This window comes from Ochotona curzoniae, unplaced genomic scaffold, assembly GCF_017591425.1.
Source record: "Ochotona curzoniae isolate NIBS_2020 unplaced genomic scaffold, NIBS_Ocur_1.0 contig_3520, whole genome shotgun sequence".
Lineage (NCBI taxonomy): Eukaryota > Metazoa > Chordata > Mammalia > Lagomorpha > Ochotonidae > Ochotona > Ochotona curzoniae.
Window position 1 is genome coordinate 12288858 of NW_024465894.1, and position 22481 is coordinate 12311338.

At 56.9% G+C, this 22481-nt stretch overlaps 1 protein-coding gene across 2 annotated transcripts in view; it reads right to left on the reverse strand.

The window, feature by feature from the left end:
• Nucleotides 1-11550: 11550 nt before the first annotated feature.
• The window catches only part of SRC (SRC proto-oncogene, non-receptor tyrosine kinase), a 34644-nt gene continuing 23713 nt past the window's right edge, over nucleotides 11551-22481 (reverse strand). For both annotated transcript variants that reach the window (XM_040981493.1, XM_040981494.1), the window contains 9 exons: nucleotides 19086-19184; nucleotides 18838-18941; nucleotides 17240-17389; nucleotides 16091-16246; nucleotides 15550-15729; nucleotides 14513-14589; nucleotides 13878-14031; nucleotides 13579-13710; nucleotides 11551-13328 (listed from right to left, as the gene is read on the reverse strand). In XM_040981493.1, the coding sequence (XP_040837427.1) occupies nucleotides 13120-13328; nucleotides 13579-13710; nucleotides 13878-14031; nucleotides 14513-14589; nucleotides 15550-15729; nucleotides 16091-16246; nucleotides 17240-17389; nucleotides 18838-18941; nucleotides 19086-19184 (1261 nt within the window). In that variant the 3' untranslated portion in view covers nucleotides 11551-13119. The remainder of the gene's footprint in view (nucleotides 13329-13578; nucleotides 13711-13877; nucleotides 14032-14512; nucleotides 14590-15549; nucleotides 15730-16090; nucleotides 16247-17239; nucleotides 17390-18837; nucleotides 18942-19085; nucleotides 19185-22481) is intronic.

Genomic DNA, 22481 nt, shown 5'->3' on the forward strand with positions numbered 1-22481 from the left:
GCACACTAGGGAGAGAGAGCTCAATAAATACCCCTCATCCTCTCTGAAGACCCTCCCAACAGCAGAGGGAAAAGCTAAGAGCCATGGGGGGCGTTGGGGGAGAAAAGGAGACCCTCAGACAGCAGTGGGAGGAGGAAGTCCACTGGAGAACACCACACTGTGCCACACGCTGTTTCCTTTAACAGCAAGAGTAACACTACTCCCACATCAAGCCCCCCCAAGCATATACTGCGCAAGTGCCCCCATTTCCGATGGCTCGCTTGTGAATGTTTGCATCTCGACTTTTTATTTTGCAGCCTCGCCGAACTCAATAGTGCCAGGAGGCATTTCTGCAGATTCTTTAGCAGTTTCAATGTAGACAATCATGCCACCTGCTAATGGAGACAGTTTCTTTCTTTCCAGTCTGTATTTTCACTCCCTCCTTTCTCTCGCCTTCCTGCACCAGTTCAGACTCCAGCATGATGCTGAACGGTGACAATGGATCTCCAGGCCATGCACTTCCTGATTCCTAGGGAAGCAGTCTTTCAACAGGAGGAAATGTTCTCCGCCATTGTATAGAGTGTGTATGCTGTGTGTGTGTGTGTGCGTGAGTGCATATGCCATGTGTGTGGGAGATGGGCTAATTTTCTCCACTAATTCAATAACTAATTTCCCTGTTGGAAAAGCGAAGAATGGATGGAAGGAAGGAGTGAGCAGAAGCGACTTCAGTCTTACCTCACATATGATGTTTGAATCTTTTAACAAGGTAATATTTTTGTATGTCAGAGGTGAGATTAAAGTCATGTTTTGTAGGAAAAAAAAAGAGAGAGGATAGAAAGGGGCAATAGAAAACTCAGAAGAAGAGGGATCAAATGACAGCTACATCATACACCTGTCCATCTCAATAGTTCTTAAGAGGCCTGGGAGGGGCTGGGAAGCAGCCATGTGTTCCACAGCGAGTAGAAGCTGGTGAAACATTCCCTCTGCAGGGAGCCAAAGGTGGACAGAGGACAAAGATGAAGTCGGGCATCACGGTGGGTACTGAGGATGTGAGGGCACCAGGGCTAAGGCAAAGCTTCCCCAACCAGCTCTTCTGGGAGTGGAGGGAGGGAAGAGACCAGAGGGGTGGGGGTGAGGACATTTCCAAGCTGGGAGGAACAGGGGAAGGAGGGCCAGGGGGACCATTGCAAAGCAATGATATTGACCATGAGGATGGAGAGGATCTAGCCGGAAAGCTCGAGAGACATGGAAGGGAGAATCGGCAGGAAGGATTTGGAATTTCTGATCTTGCATGAACTAAGCCTGTTATGGGACATCTGAAGTGTTGCCAGGCATCCAGAGCGAGGGTTGCAAGGGGTGGCAGATCTATACGAGAGGTCACATGCATGGCGCAAGGAGGGGTTGGAAGCCCCTAATTCAGGCAGTGTGGTTGGCGAGTTGATGGAAGAAGGGTAGGAGCAAAAGGGCAGAGCAGTTCTGGAAGGCTGGAAGGTAAAAGAAAGCATGACATGGTGGCTTAGGCAGATAACACGGATGTACCTCCCCAAGCACATGTCAGCATGGTGGTGCAAGGGATGCAGAACTGTACGGAGCCCCTGGCCCCCATCTTTCAGGGCAGCAGTAGCCTGGTCTGGACTCAGTGGCTACAGGATGCAACCTGGGATTTGGGGCCCATGTCCTCCACAGCGTCTCAGTGCTCAAGGAGGGTTTGTTCATGGATACGTAAGTAAGTGGATGGGTGGTGAAAGAATGAATGGATGAGTGGACAGGTGTATGGATGGATGATAATGGACAGGTGGATGCGATGATCTGGGTTTCCATCTAGCTCTGAGCTGATACCAGGGTGAATAAGACAGCAAGAATAGGAAAACTGCTAAGCAGCTTCTGCAGAAAGCTTCTACAGGCAGAACAGATGGACTGGAGGCGGCAGGAGAATGAGGACTAGGGGCTGACTCGGGGCTCCTGGCTGCAGACCCAAGCAGGCAGTGACACTCAACGCTAATGAGAACAAGGAAAAAGAAAAAAACACATTAAAGGTGCGGAAAGGAAGTGGTGAGCTTGTTATATATTCTGGGTTTACAGTGCCAAGGCCTGCTCGGGCCTTTGAGTTGCCAGCTTATGAGCTTGAAGGCAGGCTGGCCTGCAGAGCTGGCAGCAGCTAGGGTGTGGAGAGCAGATTCCATAAAAGAGGACTGGAGGATGCACACGGGGGCCCCAAGGTGTGAGCTCGCAGGCACTCTCTCTCTCTTACACACACACACACACACTCTGGACCAGTCCAGGGCCTTCAGGAAGTAGGTGTTTAATCAGCCTCATGTGGGTAAATCAACAAAGAGATGGACAAAGTATGAATGACAGTGACCCAAAGACCGGGAGCTGCCTCAGCCCAAACCCCAGAGAAAAGATGCAAGAGACCATCAAATGCACAAACACACACACACGGAGTGTGTAAGGCTCAGAGACGCACAATGAAAACTCCCCAAGGCCCTCTGGGGCTCAGCACAACGGTTCAATTGACTAATCCTCCCCTTTCAAGCACTGGGATCCCATATGGGCACCAGTTCACATCCTGGCCACTCCACCTCTCACCCACCTCCCTGCTTGTGGCCTGGGAAAGCAGTAGAGATTGGCCTTAGGACCCTGCACCCACATGGAAGACTTTGAAGAAGTTCCTGAGCCCACCCCCAGCCATTACAAGCCATTTTGGGGAGAGAATCAGCAGATGAAAGATTCTCTCCCTCTCTCTCTCCCCCAAACTCCCTATCTCTCTCTGTAACTCAGGCTGTTAAAATACTGGCTGAGGCAGGTGTTCAGGACATAGTTAAGATGCCACTTAGGATCCTTGAAGTGCATGTTGGAGTGCCTGGGTTCAAGTCCCAGCTCCATCCATTCCAGCTTCCCACACTCTGGGAGGCAACACCCTGGGAAGCAGCAGGTACTAGCTCAAGTATGTGGGTCCTTGCTAGCCATATGGGAGACCCAGACTGAGTTTCGGGCTCGCAGCTTCAGTCTGGCCCAGCTCCAGCTCTTATAAGCATTTGGGGAATAAACCCACTAATAAGAAAATTGTGTGTGTGTGAGTGTGTGTGTGTCCACGTGCACAAATGTGTGTTTCTCTATGCCTTTCAAAACAACTTTTTTAGAGCAACTCTAAAATTAATTTTCAGCTCCTGATATGGACACTTCTTTTAACACACACACACATAGAGGAAGTGAGAGATGAGAAATGGGACCCATAGGTAAGTAGCAAAGACATGGATACCACACACACAAAACATAAAACACCTTACTGAGTGGGCCAGAACCGTCTATGAAGGATGGGTAGATGGTTGGATGGGTGGATTCATAGATGGCTAAAAGTTGGGCTAGTGGATGGGTGAATGGGTGGGTGTGGCTGAGTGGCTGGCTAGATGGATAGATGGATGAGTAGGTGGATGGATGAATGGATGGAAGGAAGGAAGGAAGGAAGGGTAGGTTGTAGTAGAAGGAAATGAAAACAAAACCTGATAAGGACACATACTCATGCATATCACACACCTGCACATCTGACAATCACATCCACCAGAAGATATTTAAAGATGCAATAATTTAATAAAATAATATATTAACAAATAAATGAGTGAGTGAAGTAAACCAGAAATCACACCAAAACCCAGTGAGAGACAGAAATCTGACCATCAGTGAGGGAGAGGAATTGGCCCAGCAGTTTGGACACCTGTGCTCCACATCAAAGCACCTGGACCAACACCCGGTTCCTCTCCGGACACCAGCTTCCTGCCAACACGGACTCCAGTGGCAATACTGGGAAGCCTAGACTGCAATTCCACCTGCCTGTTGAGCCCTAGCCATTGCAGGTATTTGGGGAGTAAATTAGAGGTTGAGGGCAAGCACTCTCTCTCTCCTTCATAAATAAATAAAGGAAAAATTTGAAAAGGAAAAGAAATATGAGCCACATCGGAATGGCCCACTCACAAACAGCAGGCCTAACTCAGGAGAGCTATAGGGGACAACCAAGAGCTGGAAACAAATGAAAAAGGAAGCAGAAAAGCAACTGGATGCCAGTTCTAGTCCTGGTTGGTCCACTTCTGATTAAGCTTTCTGATTATGACCTGAGAAAGCAGCAGAGGATGCCCCCAAAGCCTTGGGTGCCTGCACCTGTAAGGGAGAACCAGAAGAAACTCCTGGTTCTTGGCTCCAGCCATTGCAGGGAGCGGGAGTTGGGGGTGTCATGACCAAGAGCACACAAGAGAGGCTAGAAGTCAGCCCAGGACATCTAACGCCAGAGCACGAAGGGAGTGATGGCACTAAGGAGACAGGGCTACCCGAGGGCAGGAAGAACCTCAGGGCCCCTTGGGACATGGGCAGGAGCCCACGCAGCTCTCCAGAAGGAGGGCTCCGGGCAAAGGGCCTGGCAGGTGCCAAGGCCCCAAGCTGAGAGCAGCATGTGGCACTTAAGGAAAGCTAGAGCAGAGAGCCAGGAGGTGAGGAGGTTGCAGATGCGGGTACCAGTGAAGTGAGTGCTTGGGATATGGTCTCCGCCATCGGATACCCCTAGAGAATTGGGACACAGGGAGGACAGCGGGAGGGGAAGGAACAGAAGAGCAGGTTAGGCATGCCAGCCCTGTCCCCCTACAGGTTCACTGATGGAAGAAAAGCCACCCCACAGCTCCCCCATGAAGTCAGCACAGGCAGAAAAGCCACGAGGAGCTGGGCGGAGGAGTTCCAGGAACACGTACACACAGACGCAAGCTTGCCACAAGCTCTTACGCATGCACACACCAAAGCAGCGGAAGAAAGCTCGAGAAAGATTCCCAGGCAAAGAGGGAGGGAGCTGAGGAGAGCAGGAGCAGCAAGGCGAGACCCCGACACCTCCCAGGGGTTCTAGGGTGACATTCGCACCACCACATCCTCGTGGAAAACCAGAGCCAGGGCTACAGCACACACACGTGCCTGCTCACGACAAGCACAGACCCTGACAGAAGCCCCAGGAGAGGGGATGCAAAGAAGGCAGAGGAGCGGGAGGGGCGGATGTGAGCCCAGCAACAGGTGCAAGTGGTGGCCAGAGGGAAGAGGAGACTGGGACAGCCCTAGGGTGCCCTGGGAGAGCAAGAAGCACATAGGGTCCCTCAGACCAAGCTCAGCATGCAGAGAGATGCAGCCAGTCCGGTACCACCTCACACATACCCCTATGAAGTACTGCACGTAGGACAAACCCACAGACAGGCACGCACCCAGACAGATACACTGAGGGCCAGACAGACAGCTGCCTCACAGCAAGAAGGTGCGGCAGGGCCCAAGCCACAGGGCACCAGCAGCCAGGGCCAAGAGCAGAGGGACCATTTGCCACAGCACTCAGGGGGCCCAGGGGAGTGGCCTAGGAGAGAAAGTCACGTGGGGAGTCTGAGCTGGGCAGTGGGGCTCTGAGGAGGCTTGCTTGTGGCTTGCAGCAGAAAGGAGGCCCCTGGTGTGTTCCTGCACTGTGTCCCAGAGACAGGTGTGCAGGGAGACCTGGAACTCAGGCCTGGGAAACCCCATCAGACCCCTCCAAAAGGAGAGGTCCAGAGGCAGGGTTGCCAGGCTTGGGTGGAAAGGGAGATGAGGTTGAGGCAGAAGGAGTCTCCAGGCAGATGCCAAGAGCTGGTGACTTAGAACAATGGTTGAGGTCGTGATGACGGGCACTGCAGGGGCCCCACACAAGATGCAGTTGGACACAGAGCGAGGAGGTTCAGACATGTGGACAACTCAGGGACCTGGAGGGTGCTGGTGGGGAGGGTGGTCCTGGTGGTGGGTGGGCTCAGCCCCAGGATGTGGGCTGAAGTGCTCAAGGCTGACGGCTTGTCTGGGAGGCAGCATCCCTGCAAAGGGGGTAGGTAGAGACTAGGAGAGGGCAGGAGGAGGGAGCAAGGCCAGACAGGGCTGGGGTGGCCAGGCCCCACCCACCCTCCGAGATAGCAGTGACATGGGTGGGGGGCAGAGAGAAACAGGGCTGGGTTCACCTGCAAACTTCAGATGGAAGCTCCCAGGATGGGAGAGAGAAGGAGGCAGACAGAGGTGGGCGAGCAGGGGAGACACACACACACACACAGAGCACTGCAGTGACGCAGAGAACAGAAGCAGAATTCAATAAGGACTCGGAGAGGGAGCGGGAGAGGAGAGAGTAGAGGGATGGGGTGGGAGCCAGGCACACACAGAGAGCACACACACCGTCTTAAGGAGGAATTCACTCATGGTTGCCGGAGGGAACAAAGAGCAGGGGCTGACAGGAGCCAAGCGCGGCTGAGCAAGGCCTGGGACCGACAGACAGACCGTTCATTGGCTGGATACAAAACAATGATCATACACAGGGCTGGGGGCTGCGGAGGTGCAGTGAAGGCAGACAGCACTCAGGGAGGCCTCCACTTCAGCCTATGTGTCCTGTGCCATTCACATGATGTGCACACACACCTGTGTGTGTGTGTGTGTGTGTGTGTGTGTGTGCGCACGCTGCACTGTGTACATCATCCTCCCACATGTAAAATAAAACAGAAGAGGAAAGGCAAGATGACAGGGCTGGAAATGGGCACCTGCCGAAGGCACCCAGGTAACAGGTGACCCTGACAAACACCTAAAGGAAAAAAAAACTTGGCCAGGAGCAAAAGGCAACTTCTGGGGTTGAGGGCAGGATGGGGTGAGCCCCAGGGAGACCGAACAAGCTGGGGATTCACAGGGCAGGGCCACCTGCGGCAGATGGAGGTAAACTCACAGGCAAGGGGCTGGAGTCTAGGGTGGGACTGGGCACTGAGAGAGCCCAGCAGGAGAGGGGCGATGGGGATGCTCAGGGAAGAGCTGGGGGTGAGGGTGACAAAAGGACCCAGTGAGAATTCGGGTGGATAGACGGATGGATGGACAGATGCTCAGACAGCCCCGTGGTCATCCACACATGAGCAATGGTGTGTGCGGCCTCAGAGGCAGCACAGGGAGAGACAGGGTCAAGCAGGCCTGGAAAACTCCAGATGAAGCCAGGGAGGGAATGGGAAGTAGAGGTTAGGGAGTAAGAAGGCCTCTCTGTCTCCCTCCCCCTGTGAATCCCTCTATCTCCCTGTCTCTCCCCATCCCCTTCCTCTCTCTCTCTCTCTCTCTCTCACATGCACCACTCACATGGCTCACACTCCCCTGCAGGTTATCGACCAAAGTACGGAGGCGAGAAGCCCAGGGCAGGAGCCGAGGTCTGGGTGAAGTGGCAGAAAGGCGGAGCCCTGACAGAGACAGTGGCCACCCTCAAAGCTACCCACACAGAGCCAGGGGAGCCCTCAGCAACGCCTAGAGGCGGGAAACTGCAGCCAAGAAGGAGGGAGAGGTGCACACACGTGACACACAAACATGCCTGCACACACACATGTGCAAGCACAGGCAGGTAACACACACATGCACTCAACACACTCAAGCATGCACACACAGGGGATTGAATGAAAGAAGGGGCAGGCCCAGGGTCTCAGAGTGAATACAAAAGCCAAGGCCAGCAGGGAGCTGTGCCACCTGTGCTTCTATCCCCCTGCCACTGCCCGCCCACCAGCCACACACACACACAGAGGCCTGCAGGAGCAGCTAACTGCTTGGTGGTGAGTGTTTTCAGAGCAGGCATGGGAGGGGAAAGCAAACAATTCCACAGCCAGCGGTAGTGACCCTGAAAGCTGGAGGTGGTGCTGCCCACCCCCTGCGATCACTGAGGCATGGAGGGGGATAGCACAAACGCTGGGTGAGGGTGAGTGGGAGGTGGAGTGACGGCCAAGTACCCTGGAACCACAAGAGACACATGGGGCACGCACGTGCACACACACATGTCTTAACGGGGAAAACTAATGAATGCCTGGGTAGAGGCACACGGGCTATAACACGCTGGAGACAGAAAGCAAATGACAGCACGAAACACCAGACACAGAAACACGGACAAAGAAAGGCAGGAAAATAGAGGACCAGAGAGATTGCACAGGCCGGCCAGGGCTGCCTCACAAAAACGGCTCCTCCAGGCAAAGCCGGCAGGGGAATGTGGGCTCCCCTGCTGGACAACCACTCCCATTGGAGAGCATGAGTTGGGATGGGGGCAGACCAGGCAGGGTTACAACACCTGTGGGCCTCATGTGAGCTAGATTAGAGAAGGGCCAGGCTGGGCTGACTGTTCTGGCTGGTGGAAGCAAAAATTAGAGTGGGTGAGGGTTGGTTGGGCTTTGCCACATCATCAGATGGCAGAGGCTGGCACTGGGGGCTAATTCTGTCAAGTTCAATGCCAGAACCACCTGGAGAGTGCATAATCTGGGAGTAGGAGTGGCCTAGTAGGGAGATAGTGGGCACCTCCCTCGTGGGTTACCACTCCCACTGGAGAACATGAAAACCAGGACAGGGGCAGGGGTGGCTAGACAGAAAGGCACCTGCCAGTATGTGTGTGGGCTGGATAGTAGGTTGGATGGGTTGAACTAGACGACTTCAATGCCCATTGACAAGTACGAGAGCTAAATGGAATGGGGAAACACTGAGCAGGCCTGTAGTACATACTGGCAAGCATGGGAACCAGGGTAGGGAGCAGGCCTGGCGGGGGTTGTGGTGAGTTGCCCCAACTAGGCTGCAGCTCCCATTGGGTTTGCGTGAGGACCGAGTATGAAGTGGGTAGGATCGAGCTGGACTACAACACCCATTGGTTCAAGTGGATGACAGGGCTGACCAAGAACTGACCAAGCAATTGCAATGACCAACATGTGCAGAAGCTGATTGGGGCGACGGACAGTGCGGGCCCTGTACTGGCAAACTCACACAAGAATCAGGTTTGGGATTATCTCGGATGAAGTTTCTTTGGAGATCCCTCAAACTGCTGGTCTCGGAGCCCCAACCATGGAGAGACTATGTGAGCCAGTGGATTCCGAGTGGGTTTCATCGCGATTGGAATGGCGAGACTGGCAGCAATTCAGAACTGTTGAACTACCAAAACTGCTTGAGCAGGACCCTCGGAGCATGCTCCATATTGGGTACCTGGGATGGGTGGCAGGCTGGGTGGGGCTTTTCCCTTTGTTTCTCCCCTGACCCCAGATACAGGGGGAAAAATTATATTAGTGTGGAAACAATGGTATTACCCACTTTCCTATAGCCCTTGACCCTTTGTACCTAGTAAGATTATTTAAAAAAAGAAAAAGAAAAAGAAAAAAAATGGCTCCTCCTAGTTTTAGGAAAGAATGAGTAGATGGATGGATGGATGGATGGATGGAGAAGCCCCTGTGGAAGTGACCAGCAGCATAGCCCACAGCAGGGGCCACATGTTAACACACAGCACACAGCACCCCATGCAGCACACACACACACCAGGGCAGCAAGAAGAGGAAGAAGGGCAGGCATGTGGCACAGAGTTCAAGACCCTACTCGGGAAGCCAACATCCCATATCAAAGCAGCAGGTGGTGACTCTGGTCCCCGGGTCCCTGCCAGCTGTGTGGGAGACCCAGCTGGCACAGCCGTTGCCTTCAGCCTAACCCAGGCCATGGCTCTCGGGGGCTTCAGAGAGTCAGTCAGTGAATGAAAGGTCTCTTCCCATCTATCTACTACTCTGCCTTTCAAATAAAATGAAAACAGTTTGTTTGTTAGTTTATAAGAAAGAACAGGAGGGGAAAAGAAGAAAGGGAGGCCAGGAGAAGGTAGAGGCGCACTCACCAGCACAGGGGTCCAGCCATCTGTGCAGAAACACACAATACACACACACACACAGACACCTACATGCACACACACCACCCTGAGGATGAGACAGTACGAAAATGAGAGGTAGTCCGAAGCAGAGGCTGACACCCAGAGGGACAAACAGCAGGGCCCATGAGACCTCCTCTGAGGGCACAAGCTGTCCCAGCCCGTGGTGGGCAGAGTCTCAGGGAAGGGAGGGCTAGGAAGGGCAGGACTCAGGATGGAGTTGGCAGAATGGTGGCTGGACAGAGCTCCACCCCTTCGCCGCCCACCACCCCGCTCCCACCCTGCCCACAGCACCTGCCTCTGCCCTCTTGCTTTTCCTGGCCCATCTCCCTCAGCATTTTTCTCACTGCTGTCTGCCCCTCAGTCTCCTTTGCTCTCTGTAAACCACAGCTTCTTGGAGCTTTGGAGAGAAAAATCAAAGAGAGAGATGAGAGGAAATACGGACAAGGGGGTCACAGAACTCCAGGAGGCAGGGACAGGAGGGACAGGCTTTGCCCAAGCCCATGGGCAGCCCCAGCCTGGGTTGGAGGTCATGGACATGGCATGCCTGGCACACGAGGGAAGTGCATGGCCTGGGGGACCAAGGGCCATGAGTGAAAACATTAGAAGGGGAGGATAGGGGGTGCTGCAGTGACAGGTCAGGGGTGTTCTCTCCTCCCGATGCAGACAGTCTGGACACAGGTTTGGAGGTCTGGGGAGGATATGGGAGGAGAAGGGACCCAGAGCCTGGTGTGGAAGCACAGAGACCCAGAGAAGAAGAGCCTGGAAGTCAGGGGCCAGGGACTGCACAGATGGTTCGCCCTAAAGGGCTGAGGTTGCCTAGGCGAGAGGTAAACATAGAAACAGACATGTGTACTACCGAGGACAGGGAGGGTAGAGCCACACCACGCAGGCGCTCTCCTGCTGCTGCAGCGGATTGGTCAAATGCTTTGTCCCCAATACGATGCACGTCCCCACCTCAGCAGGCGCACTCGCCAGCACTCCTGCATCCTTGCAGAGTACACCTGAGCTCTCTCCCCAAGCTCACACACACCAGCACATCCACGAGGATCCACACCACGTAGATCTATGTCCAGGCAGCATCTCACACAGCTGCTAAGGCAAACCGACTTGTCCTCTGCTGAGCCCACCTCTACAGGTGACGGGTACTCCCACCAGCCCAGACACATACTCCAACCGCATCCCTGAGAGTACATACATTCCTCAACACAGGGGCAAAACACCTGCCCCTGCCATCTTCCACATTCCTGGAAGCTGAGAGCGTGGCTGAGATCCAAATGTGTTAGCACCCAGCTTGCCATAGCTCTGCACCCTGTTTTCAAGGAGGCCAGAGGTGATGCACAGCATAGGTGTGCCTTGCCCCATGAAATGAACACCTCTGCATGGACAGTGGCCGGCCAAGGTTGTGGTCTCCAGGGGTGGGCTTTTCCTGATCTGCTCCCCCACCCCAAAGGTTCAGAAAGCCCACAGACAGCCCCCACATCACTCTATCTTGGGATCTTGGGGTTACCACAGCCCACCACAGCTGGCCGAGTCGGACCACACAGGACAGCCCCTACTCTGTCCCCTCCTTACCTCCTGGCCAGAAGCCCAAACCGGTTTACACTGGCTTCCTTCCTGCCCCCGCCGCCCTCACCCACCGCAGATGCTCAAGAAAGCCTTGGGGCAAAGCTGAGGTCTGCTCGTGTTTAATCAGACAGTATGCAAAGTATTTACAACCAATTGTGGGTGCCACCCTCCCATCCCCCAAGCCTGGGCGGTGGAATACAGGACTCCCAAGCCAGGGATGACCCCCTCGAGGCCTCTGCATAGTCTTCTGAAATCTACAAAACACTGGTGGTTGGTCTTTTGTTGTTGGGTTTTTTTGGGGGGTCTGTTTTTTTGTTTTGTTTTGTTTTGTTTTTTTAAAAAAAGGACAGTCTCGGGACACCACTAGCAAGGGCCTGGAGTGGTTTGTCATTGGAGGGCCAAGGTGGATGGGGATGGACGGGAGAAGACTTAGGGAAAAAACACGGACAAAGGGAAAAGTTGAGATTTCCTAGGCAGGCACGGCCTCCCAACCGTGCTGCACGGCCCGGCTGGCTGGGGGGTGGAGGGTGCTCCCCCAGTGGACATTATTGCTCTGATGGGGCCAGGGTCAGGGTGAAATGTATGACAGGTTCAAGGGATGGAGTGGGGGTGTGTTTACATGTTAAATACAGACACACGTGGACACACACACACACAGAGGGGCCCTGGGCAAGATGCTGCCCACCAATGAAGAGAAGCCACCACGCACCCCAAGGCTGGACAGCAATGCCAGGGCAGTCTCCCATAGCAGCAGGGCTGGGATCACCCCGCCTGCCCTGCCAACAGGGCCCAGATGAGGACTGCAGGGCTGCAGAGGCTACAACCACCTGTGGGGCAGACCCTGCTGCCTAGCGAGTAAGCGAGAGGATACAGAGCCAGGGTGGTGGCCAGGCCCAGCACACAGCAGTGGATGGACAGCACCTGTACCTGCATCCCAGCTGAGGCCCTGCCCACCCCCCACCCTCTCCCGGAAAGGGACCAGAGGCTGAAATGCCCACACAGGACTGGGGCACGAGGGCCCAGCACTCCCTCTGGAGGCCACACAGTGCCCAGAGAACATGCTGGCAAAGCCTTGGGTCCACGTCCAGCAGCCCTTGGCCACTCCCCTTACCCAAGCCTGCCAGGTTCCAGCTCCACCCTGCCTTGCCCCACCTGGGGCTCCCAGCTCTTGCCCACCCCACCAAGGACCATGCCTGCCAGTTTCCGAGACAGAGGAGCACCGGCCGACCTCACCTCCCACACAAAGCTGCTCTATGGCCTAGGGCAGCTCACAGCCCCTCTCTGGACATGGTGGTCGCAGGGGGGGGAAAGGGACATGGAATGGGTGCTCCTTGAAGGGTCCCTGGCATCTGTGAGGGCAGGGCAGGCTCACCCCACCCTCATCGAGTCCAGCCAGTCCTGGGCTGGCCAGCTTAGGACTACTGGGGCGGTAGGATGGGGAATATGGTGGCCCTGACCTCCACAGCCCGACCAGACATGGATGGCAAGAGGCAGGGTGATAGGCAAGCTTGGCCAAGGGCCCTCCATCCTCTTTGGAAAGGCTCTTTCACCAGCTCTGGGGCCACGTGGGCAGTGGAGAGGAGCCAGAAATGAGGAGGAGGCTGAGGTGGCACACAGGGCACCCGGGCCCCGCCCTTCTGCCTGGTTCTTCCCGCAGGAGCCAGCAGAGACAATGAAGAGCAAGGGCAGGTTCAGGACAGAGCAGCCCTGACTTCACAGGCCACCTCAGGCCTCCACGTCACCCTACCAGGCCACAAAAGATGGAGAGGCCTCTTCCCAAGCAACACAGCCCCACAGAGAGGCCCGACACTGGGCAGGAGACTACCCAGCCCAGGGTCCGAGCCAAGACCCTGGTCCGGCCCTGCCTGCTCCTATAAGTTCTCCCCGGGCTGGTACTGGGGCTCCGTGGCCGTGAAGTAGTCCTCCAGGAAGGCCTGCAGGTACTCGAAGGTGGGCCGCTCCTCCGGCTCCTTCCTCCAGCACTGGCACATGAGGTCATGCAGCGACTCAGGGCACTCAGGCGGGCAGGGCATCCGGTAGCCCCGTTCCACTTGGTCCAGCACCTCGCGGTTCACCATCCCTGCAGGTGGGGGTAGGCATGAGCAGCCAGGCTCCAGAGGGGAAAGCCAGGAAGTGGCAAGGGGTGAGGAGTGAAAGGGCTGCTGGCAACAAGAGGACTCCTTGCATAGGACAGGTGGGGAGTGAGTCCCACCCCCACAAGGTGGACAGCCCTGACCACAGAGTCCACATTGAGATGCTCAATCCCTGTGGTCTACAGGTGGGGAGACTGAGGCACCAAAAGGAGGGTGGCTTGCCCGGGGCCTTCTCACCAGGGTAGGGCACGCGTCCCTTTGTCGTGAGCTCCGTCAGCAGGATGCCAAAGGACCACACGTCTGACTTGATGGTGAACCGGCCATACAGCGCAGCTTCCGGAGCTGTCCATTTGATGGGGAACTTGGCACCTGCAAGAACAAGGAAGGTCAGCGAGGCCCAGGGGAAGGAAGAGGGTTCCCCAGACATCCTGCCAGATGTGCCCCATGGATTTGCATCTCCTGGGACCCAAAGTGGGGGAGGAACTGCTCAAGGCCGCCTGCTGCTGTCGCTGCCACCTCTGCCAGATCCCACACACCTTGCCGGGCCGTGTATTCATTGTCTTCAATGAGCCGTGCCAGCCCGAAGTCTGCCACCTTACACGACAAGTTCTCCCCAACCAGGATGTTAGCTGCCCGGAGGTCTCGGTGCACGTAGTTCATGCGCTCCACATAGGCCATGCCTGAGGCGATCTGCAAGGCAGAGGGTCCCAGGCACGAGTTCAGGGACAGGGCCACCCCTGCGGTGGAGAGCCAGCCTGGCTCCCTGGCCTGCCTTACTTCTTCAGGCAAGCCAAGCCTGAAGGGCAGGAACCACAATCGGCAGCAGGTGCAGGGCACAGGGAGGAGGGGAGGTGACCGTGAAAGGGAGGCCTCCACAGACCCTGACACAGGGAAGCACCAAATTCCACCTGCTGTCTGGGGCCCCTCTCCGAGCCTCCGTGTTTCCATCAATCAAATGGAAACAATAGCTCTACCTCTCCTGGTCACAGGGAGAGATGGTTGTTGAGCACAAACATTTGGTGAGTGACTAGGGCTGACCTTTACACGGAAGAAAATTGACATCCAAGGAAGGGTCCCCTCTGCCCAGGGTGGCAGGGTCAGTGAGGATGGGGACAATCCAGGCAGCCTTCCCAGAGGGGAATTGAGAGGTCAAGAGAGGAGACTGACTCACCTGAGCAGCCATGTCCACCAGCTGAGGCAGCCGCAGGTACTTGCCCGTTTCCCCCTTGAGGAGGTCCAGCAAGCTCCCTGGCAAAGAGAGACGTGTTCCAGTCCCTGCCCCGTGCCCTTCCAGGGGCAGCAGGCAGCACCACCCAGTCCCTGTGCAGCCAGAGGGCTGGCCTCGCCCTGCCAACGCAGAGAGACAGGCGGCTTGGGAGGCAGCTGCAGGCCCTCCAGGCAGGGATTGCAAGGAGTGGGTCCCCAGGCTGGCGTGCATAGAGAAGGAGCAGCCAGGCCAGACCTCGCATGTGAAGCCAACATCAACAGCACAGCTCCCCGTAAGGGACTGCAGACCAGCGGCTGCTAGGTTTGGGAATCCCTTGGCTAAAATTCAGGGAACTGGATGCTCACGCTGGGGCTATCTCATCCCATGGCCATCAAATAGGGAATTTTTGAAAACTAGCTAGTCAACTTCAAAGTGGGGTCTAGGTCAAGCCAGATGCTGCACCCCCACACGGTTCAGCGTGTAGAAGTGGGGATTTGGCCCACAGTCCTGAGGGGTGGGGGCAGCCGGCTTCAAAAAGCCAGCACTCTGAGGACACAGACACCTTGCAGGAATTCATTAAACACAAGGCCAGCACTGCAATGCAATGGGTAAAGCCGCCTACCAAACAGGTACCACTTCATTTCCCAGCTGCTCCATTTTTGATCCAGCTCCCAGCTAGTGGCCTGGGAAAGCGGCAGAGGACGGCCCAAGTACTGCACTCATATAGGAGACCTGGAAGAAGCTCTTGGCTCCTGGTTTTGGCCTGGCCCAGCTCTGACCACTGCAGCCATTTGGGGATTGAATCAGTGAAAGAATTCTCTCTCCTATCTCTCTCTCTCTCTGTAACTCTGCCTTTGAAATAAATAAATCTTTAAAAACCAAAACAAACAAATGCAACGAGGAAGGCGGCATCCGGCCTAAGAGCCCATCCGTGTGAGGGTGGATGGGACGGGGCCCCCCCTTGGGTGTGCGGCAGGGCCTGGGTGGGGCGCCAAGCTCACCCTTGCTCATGTACTCTGTGACAATGTAGATGGGCTCCTCAGAGACCACTGCGTACAGCTGCACCAGCTTCTCATTCCGTAGCTTCTTCATGACCTGCGCCTCCTGCAGGAAGGCCTCCGGAGACATCGTACCTGGCTTCAGGGTTTTGATGGCCACCCTGGTGGTACCATTCCAGGTCCCTGTGGGAGGAGACACACACAGGCTGGTCTCAGGCAAAAAAAAAAAGGCCCCATTCCATGGCGCAGTGTCGTGCGAGTCGGCCCCCGCAAGCCTCGTCGTGACACTAGCCCACAAAGGCTTGGGCCCTGAGCCTTAGCACACCCTTCTGGAAAACGGGTACAAGGGACAGAGCCCACCTCATGGGGCTGTTACAGCGGTGAATCTCAGTGGCTGCTGTCAGGGCTGTGGCTGAACAGAATGTCTGTCCCTCTCCGCCACGGGCAGGTGGTGACTGGAGGGAAGGAGGGGAGCTGCCACACAGGCCTGCCCACAGTGTGCGCAAGGGCCCAGGCTCTCCCGCGGCCAGGGACAAGGCCTTACCCATCCACACCTCGCCGAAGCAGCCCTGGCCCAGCTTCACCTCCAGCCGCAGCGACTCTCGCGGGATCTCCCAGGCATCCTTGGCCAGGCCCTGAGTCTGTGGCTTGGATGTGGGGCATACAGTGGTGAGGCGGTGACACAGGCCGTCGGCGTGCTCTGCAGGTGGGGCAGGGGAAAGCGGCTCAGACAGGACCCACCCTGGCCTTCCACCCCTGTGCCTTCGAAGCCAGGAGCCTACACACCTGTGTGAGTTTATCCCCCTACCCCACACAAGCCCAATCTTGCCTGGCACTTTTGGCAATTGCCTGTGCACCTGCTTGCTAAATTGCTCATGAGACTGAAGGGTACCGAGAACAAAGAGGGAAGCAGTGCAGGCCCCTGCCCTTGAGTTTTCACAGCCCAGGGAGGTGAATGAGATGGAGAACAGCTGTGTGTGCAACAGCAGGTGGGTCTGCTCGGGTCCCAGAAGACTTCCCACGGTGGTGGCTAGGCTCAGATCTGCAGAAGGGTGAGGGATGAGCTGGGGAGCGGCTGCACTGTAAGCCAAGGCAAAGGCCCCGAGAGAGGAGCTACAAAAAGCACCATGGGAGACAGGAGAAGCTGTGAAGGGCAGCAGGCAAAGGCCTGCAGGTGGCCAGGCTCAGACATCCAGCTCATGTTGACCCCTGGGAGCTGGGGGAGGGCAGCAGGGTTCAGAGTGAGCCCTGCCATGCCAGCCAACCCTCACCAGAAGCTTGGTGGAAGAGGAGGTGCTGACAAGGAGTGGCCAACTAGAGGCCCCCCGACACTGTGGTTCCCAGGAAAGCTGGGGCATCCTGGATTGGGGATGAGCCTCTGGAACTTCTGACTTCCCCCCATCCCCAATGCGCCGCTCCTTCACCCACTAGGCTAGAATCAATCTAGCCACCCTTTTCCTCTCCCAGGAACCCATTCAGAGCAGATCAAGCCCTGGAGAGACAAGGGGTACCAGTGAACGTCCCCTCCCCTCCAGTTCACACATTGCAGCTCCATCCTCACAGCGGGGCCAGCTGAACAGAGCTGGGAGATGGGGAGGAGAGAAGGGAAAAAAGGAGGAGGAGGGAAGGGAGAAGAAGAGGGCACAGGAAGAAAGATTCTGGGGGCCTTCCTGCAGGAGGGGACTGCACTCACTGGAGTAGTAGGCCACGAGCTGCTGCAGGCTGCTGAACTGCGTGCGGGAGGTGATGTAGAAGCCACCACTGTCCAGCTTGCGGATCTTGTAGTGCTTTACATTGAGGCCCTTGGCATTGTCAAAGTCAGACACCGACAGGCAGTAGGCACCTGCAGGGTGGGCCAGAGGGGAGGTCCAGCCATGACCACCAGGCCTGCCACCACCTTCCCCGGGCCCCAGCACTGGCCCTGTGGACAGGGAGCCTAGCCCCTAGCTCCTCCTGTCTCTTGGCACCAGCTCTGGAGCACCCAACAAAGCTAGGCACACCTGACCTTCACCTTGGCAAGACCTCCCCAGTGCCAGGTGCACGACCCCCATGTGTGACCCTGATACGCTGCTGGTCCTCGCTGGTCTCAGGATCTCCCTGCACACTATCCTTTGGGCTGCTGGCAAAAGTCAAGGAGACCACACAGGAGAGAGGCTGGCCCTCAGAGGGCCCTCCCACGCATGGTGGCTGGGAGCCTGTGGACAACTCATATGGACTGACAGCTAACCCTCCCTGGGTCTGCCCTTGACCCCTTCCTGAGGCAGGTGCAGTGGCCACTGGGAACTCTACAGCCCTGAGGAGGAACCTACATGCCAGCTAGATGACGCTTGACAGTGACCAGGTCAAGCTGGGCCAGCCCAGGCATCCCCTTTGCTGCTCCCCTTAGAAAAGGTTTTGGTTGGGAAAGTTTCCTGTCACCCCACCTGGCCAGGGGCCTGAGCTACCCCATGCCCAGGCACTGAGGGCAGGACTGGGCCCTGGTAATGGCATAGGAGGCCCTTCTCAGGGGCCTGGCAGGCAGGGCAGGAGTGGGCATGGGGACGAGACCTCAGTGCCCGGCCACACCTCCTGGAAAATCTTTGGTGGGAGACAGTAGCCTCAGCATCAGAGAGGGGAAGTGGCCTCCCATGGCCACTCAACAGCTCAGGACAGAGCTGGGCCCTCGAATCGAGTCTGAGTGTCTCGTGGCTATCTGCAGGTGGCCCAGGCCAAGTGCAGGTAGGAGCAGAGGTGCAAGGCTGAGGTTGGCAGCCACACGCACATCCCAACATGCCACGCCTCACAACCACCTGCTCCCCAGGCCCCCAGGCATGAGGACAAACCCACAATTCCACCTTCATGTGAACACACACACAGGTAGGCACACATGTACACAGCCACATGAGGGCTCCGACAGGTGTGTGTACACACACACACACACACACATGCACATGACATGGATGCTCCACACTCCACCTCCTGCTCAACTCCAGGCCCACACAGGGAGGTGAAGCGCTGGGTCCCAGCACTTAGAGTAGCCCCAGAGAAGGGGAATGGAGGGGGTTGTATCCGCGCCCATTCTGGAGACAAGCCTGTTACATGGCACGTGTGTTCTGCTTGGACGGAACCAAGGCCACAGAGGTTCAACCTCATCTTTGCTGAGCCAGAAACGTGCCTCCTTGACTTTGACCTTGCAGTTTCATTCCGTTCCCCATTCCATCCTGTGTACCAAACTCCTACTCACTCTGTAGCACCCAGCCCCAGCAACCCCTATGAGACTCGGCCTCTGCTGGTCAACAGAAGCATCTGTACCTTTCGTGGTCTCGCTTTCTCGCACCAGGAAGGTCCCTCTTGGGTTTTCTGCGTTGAGCAGTAACCGCTCGGACTCCCGCCTAGTAATCTTGCCAAAGTACCACCTGGGGAGGGAGGGACGAGCCCGTGAACAGCTCCAGGTGCTGACCAGACAACAGCACCAGAGCCCCCAGAGCTGCCCCTGCAGCCCAGGAGCACCACGGGGCCCACAGCAGCAGTAACAAAGGGACACAGAAAAAGATACTCACTCCTCAGCCTGGATGGAGTCGGAGGGGGCCACGTAGTTGCTGGGGATGTAGCCTGTCTGTCCCGTACTGAGCGAGTGTGCCAGCCACCAGTCTCCCTCCCTGCACAGAGGAGAGGATGAGGCCCAGGGAGCCATCAGCAGCCAGCAGCCAGCCCGGGCCCCAAGGCGAGTGAGGCCCATGGGACCAGCAGAGCTCTCTCTCCTGGTGTGCCCGGGCAGCAGATGGCTGCCGAGTGAGCTCAGGGTCAGAGGGGCTGAGGTGACAGCCCATGGTCCCAGAGCCCAGGGGCAGGCAGAGGCCAGGCTTTTGAGGAGAAAGCTCCTTGCTCCTGGGGGACAAATAGAGAGAAGACCCCAGCCCCAACCAAAGAGGGACATCAATTCTGATCCTCCCGGGTCTCCCCAAGCCATGGGGTGCAGAAGCCAGATGCTAGGAGCTGCTGAGACCCAGGGAAGAGGCCAGGAGGGGCCTACAGGTGACTCGGGCCCCAACCCTGCTGACCAGAGCACAAAGCATGGCCTCCACCTGCAGCCTACCCACCTGCTGGGGAAACTGAGGCCAGAGGGGGTGGAGACTTGCCTAAAGTCACACAGCGATCACGTCAGTGGGGTCAAGTGCCAAAGCCCCATTGGCCAGGACACTTCTGCACTAACTGTCCCACAAGAAGGAGGAAGAGGAAGAGGAAAAGAAGGGGGGCGGGGGATGGGGGTGGGAGGAGCTCCCAGCGTGGTGGGGTCTAGGTGGAGGTGGGGAGGGGCAGTAGTACCTTTGCAGCCATCTGAATGTGAACCAGGTCTGGCTGGAGCGGGGGTCCAGAGACAGAGGAGAGAGGAGAAAGCGAGAGCCCACCGGGAGAGAAGAGGCAGAGATGGGGGTGGTGAGAGGCAGCGAGTGGCAGAAAAGAACAAGGGAAGGAGCAGGAGAGCCAGGCGGTGCCAGGGACAGAGACCGGGGACAGCCACAAAGTCCTCGCATCCAAAGCAACCAACAGAGAATGAGGGGAGGTCAGTGGGTAGGGGAGGCTGGGAACCAGGGTTCAGCTCCCACCCCCAAACCCACTTCCCACTGCACAGATGACAAGACTGAGGCCACGGAAGCAAAGATCTCTGCTCAAGGTCACACAGCCAGTCACAGGCTCCTGATTCCCCGCGAAGTGTGGAGGGAGCTGAGAGCCTGGGGAGTTCTTCCCAGTCCAAGGCCACCTGGGATATCACCACGTACCCAGAAAGACGCAGAACATGCAGGCTTGGGCCCTGGCCTCACAGAGCAAGGCCCTGTCCCACCTCACAATGGAGCAACTGGCCCCACATCCCTGGCTTGTCTGAGCTGTTTCTGGCCAGATTATTCAACCCATATTGAAGATGGAGACGCTGACAGTCAGATGCACAGGGCACTCAGCGTAGGGAAGACAAGGTTCAGGGCTGTCCACCACACCCAAGTCATCAGACGCCCTGTATTCTAGTCCCAGCTCCACTTGCAGATCCAGCTTCTTGCTCAAGTACAGCCCAGAAGGTGGCAGTGCATGGCTCGGCGGATCAGGCCCACCCGCATAGGAGACCCAGATGCAGTGCCCAGGCCAGCTCTGGCTGCTGTGGGCATCTTGGGAGTGAAGCAGCAGATCAAAGACCTCTGTCTTAGCCTTCCAAGTAAACAAAATAATAGGACTTCTTAAAGAGATGACCTGGGCTGGGCAAACTCTCTGAGGACTCACATCCCAGGAGCCCCGCACGAGGAGCAGAACACACGGGCAAGGCAGCCTAGAATCCCCCATGAGGAAAGTTTGGGGCTGCCCAGTCCAGGGCGAGGCAGAGACCTCAGCCACAGAGTCAGAGCCTCATCTGCAGGACGGCACGGCCACTCCCTTCTACACGGGCACCAGCAGATGCTTCACAGGCCTCAGCTGTCTGGATTTGGGCAAAAACATGATGAAAAGCACTAAATCCGTACCTTTGGGGTGCCCCACCCTGAGCTTCAAAGCAGCACGGTGGGCAGCAGGGACTGACTGTGTGACCTTGGGCAAGTGCCTGGCCGTCTCTGTGTCCCTATCGTATCTGCAGCACCCCCCAGGCAGGTGGGGTATGTCAAAAGTCAGCATCGAGAAGGAACTCAATAAAGTAAGCTCTCGGCCTGCTGACACCAACCCAGATCCCCATATGGGTGGCACCGAGCCCCAAGCTGGGTCTCAGATAGGCAATCGAGGGAAAGGGGGTGGGGAGGGGCAGAGGCCAGGCACAGTGGTCCCTGAAAGAGACCGGAACACCTCCATGGTGGCTGTTCCCCCTACCTCTTTCTCCTCCTCTCCTTGGAACACCAGCCCCCAAACTCAATTCCCTGATGACTCTGAAGCAGAGGGGAGGCTGGGCACTCAGTCAGGAGGAAGCCACTGGAGGAAGGCTCCTGATCCATCCCACCCTGCATCGTGGGGGAGGGGGTGGGGCAGGGTTCTCCTCCATCACTCCCACCATGGAAAGCCCCAGGGAGGACCTGGGCACAGGAAGGAGGAGCTGCCGCTGGTTCCTCCCCTTCGTACCAGCCATGACTCCGCCCCTTGCATTCTCCTCCCAGCTCTGCCTCTGCTCACTGTGTGACCTTGAGCTTCAGTCTCCTCATCTGTAAAACGGTACAAACACGTGCTGTCTGTGCTCAGGGCCCTAGAGGCCCACGGAGATGCGTGTGGTCCCATGTGGCTTCAGGTGTTAGGCCCTGCACCCCCCTCGATCCCCAGAGTACACTTCCCACTGTGGGGGGAGGGGAGAGGCAGACAGCTGCTCCACTGACAGCATACCACCCACCAGCAACCCAGTGAGGGGAAGGGAGCCAGGGAGGTTGGGGATTCTCTCCCCCTAAAGGACAGTGGCCCCAAAGTCCCAGTCCTGGCTTGTCTAACCGGCAGCTGTGTGACCTTGGACAAGAGCCTTCACCTCTCGGAGCCCCAGTGTTGGCAGTCCCTCCCTCCAAGGCTGCAGCCCAGGGCTGGGGTCCTAGAAGGTCACAGGTCAGGAGCACGGGCACCTGTGCTTGGCACCTGTGTTCCCACCCGCCCCACTGGGAGAGCCTCCTGCCCAGGACCTTCCAGGATGAAGAGGAGCTAGCCCGGCAGATATGAGAGGCAGGGTACTTCCTCTAGGATCTCAGCATGCACAGGGGAGGGAGGGCAGAACCAAGGAGGTGAGCACCAAACCCCAAGGCCTTGCGCAGCCAGGCAGGGGTGGACGGCCAGAGCCCAGGGCTGGATCAACGGGATATGGACCAGGTCTTCTCAGCACCAGGCCCTATATGCAGCAGGCTGTCAAGGTAGTCTCGCAGCCAGAGAGGGCAGGGGAGTGAATAGGAAAGTGGGTGGGGAGGAGGCATGTGACGTGGGATCCATGGGGTGGAGGACAGCGGGGCAAGGTG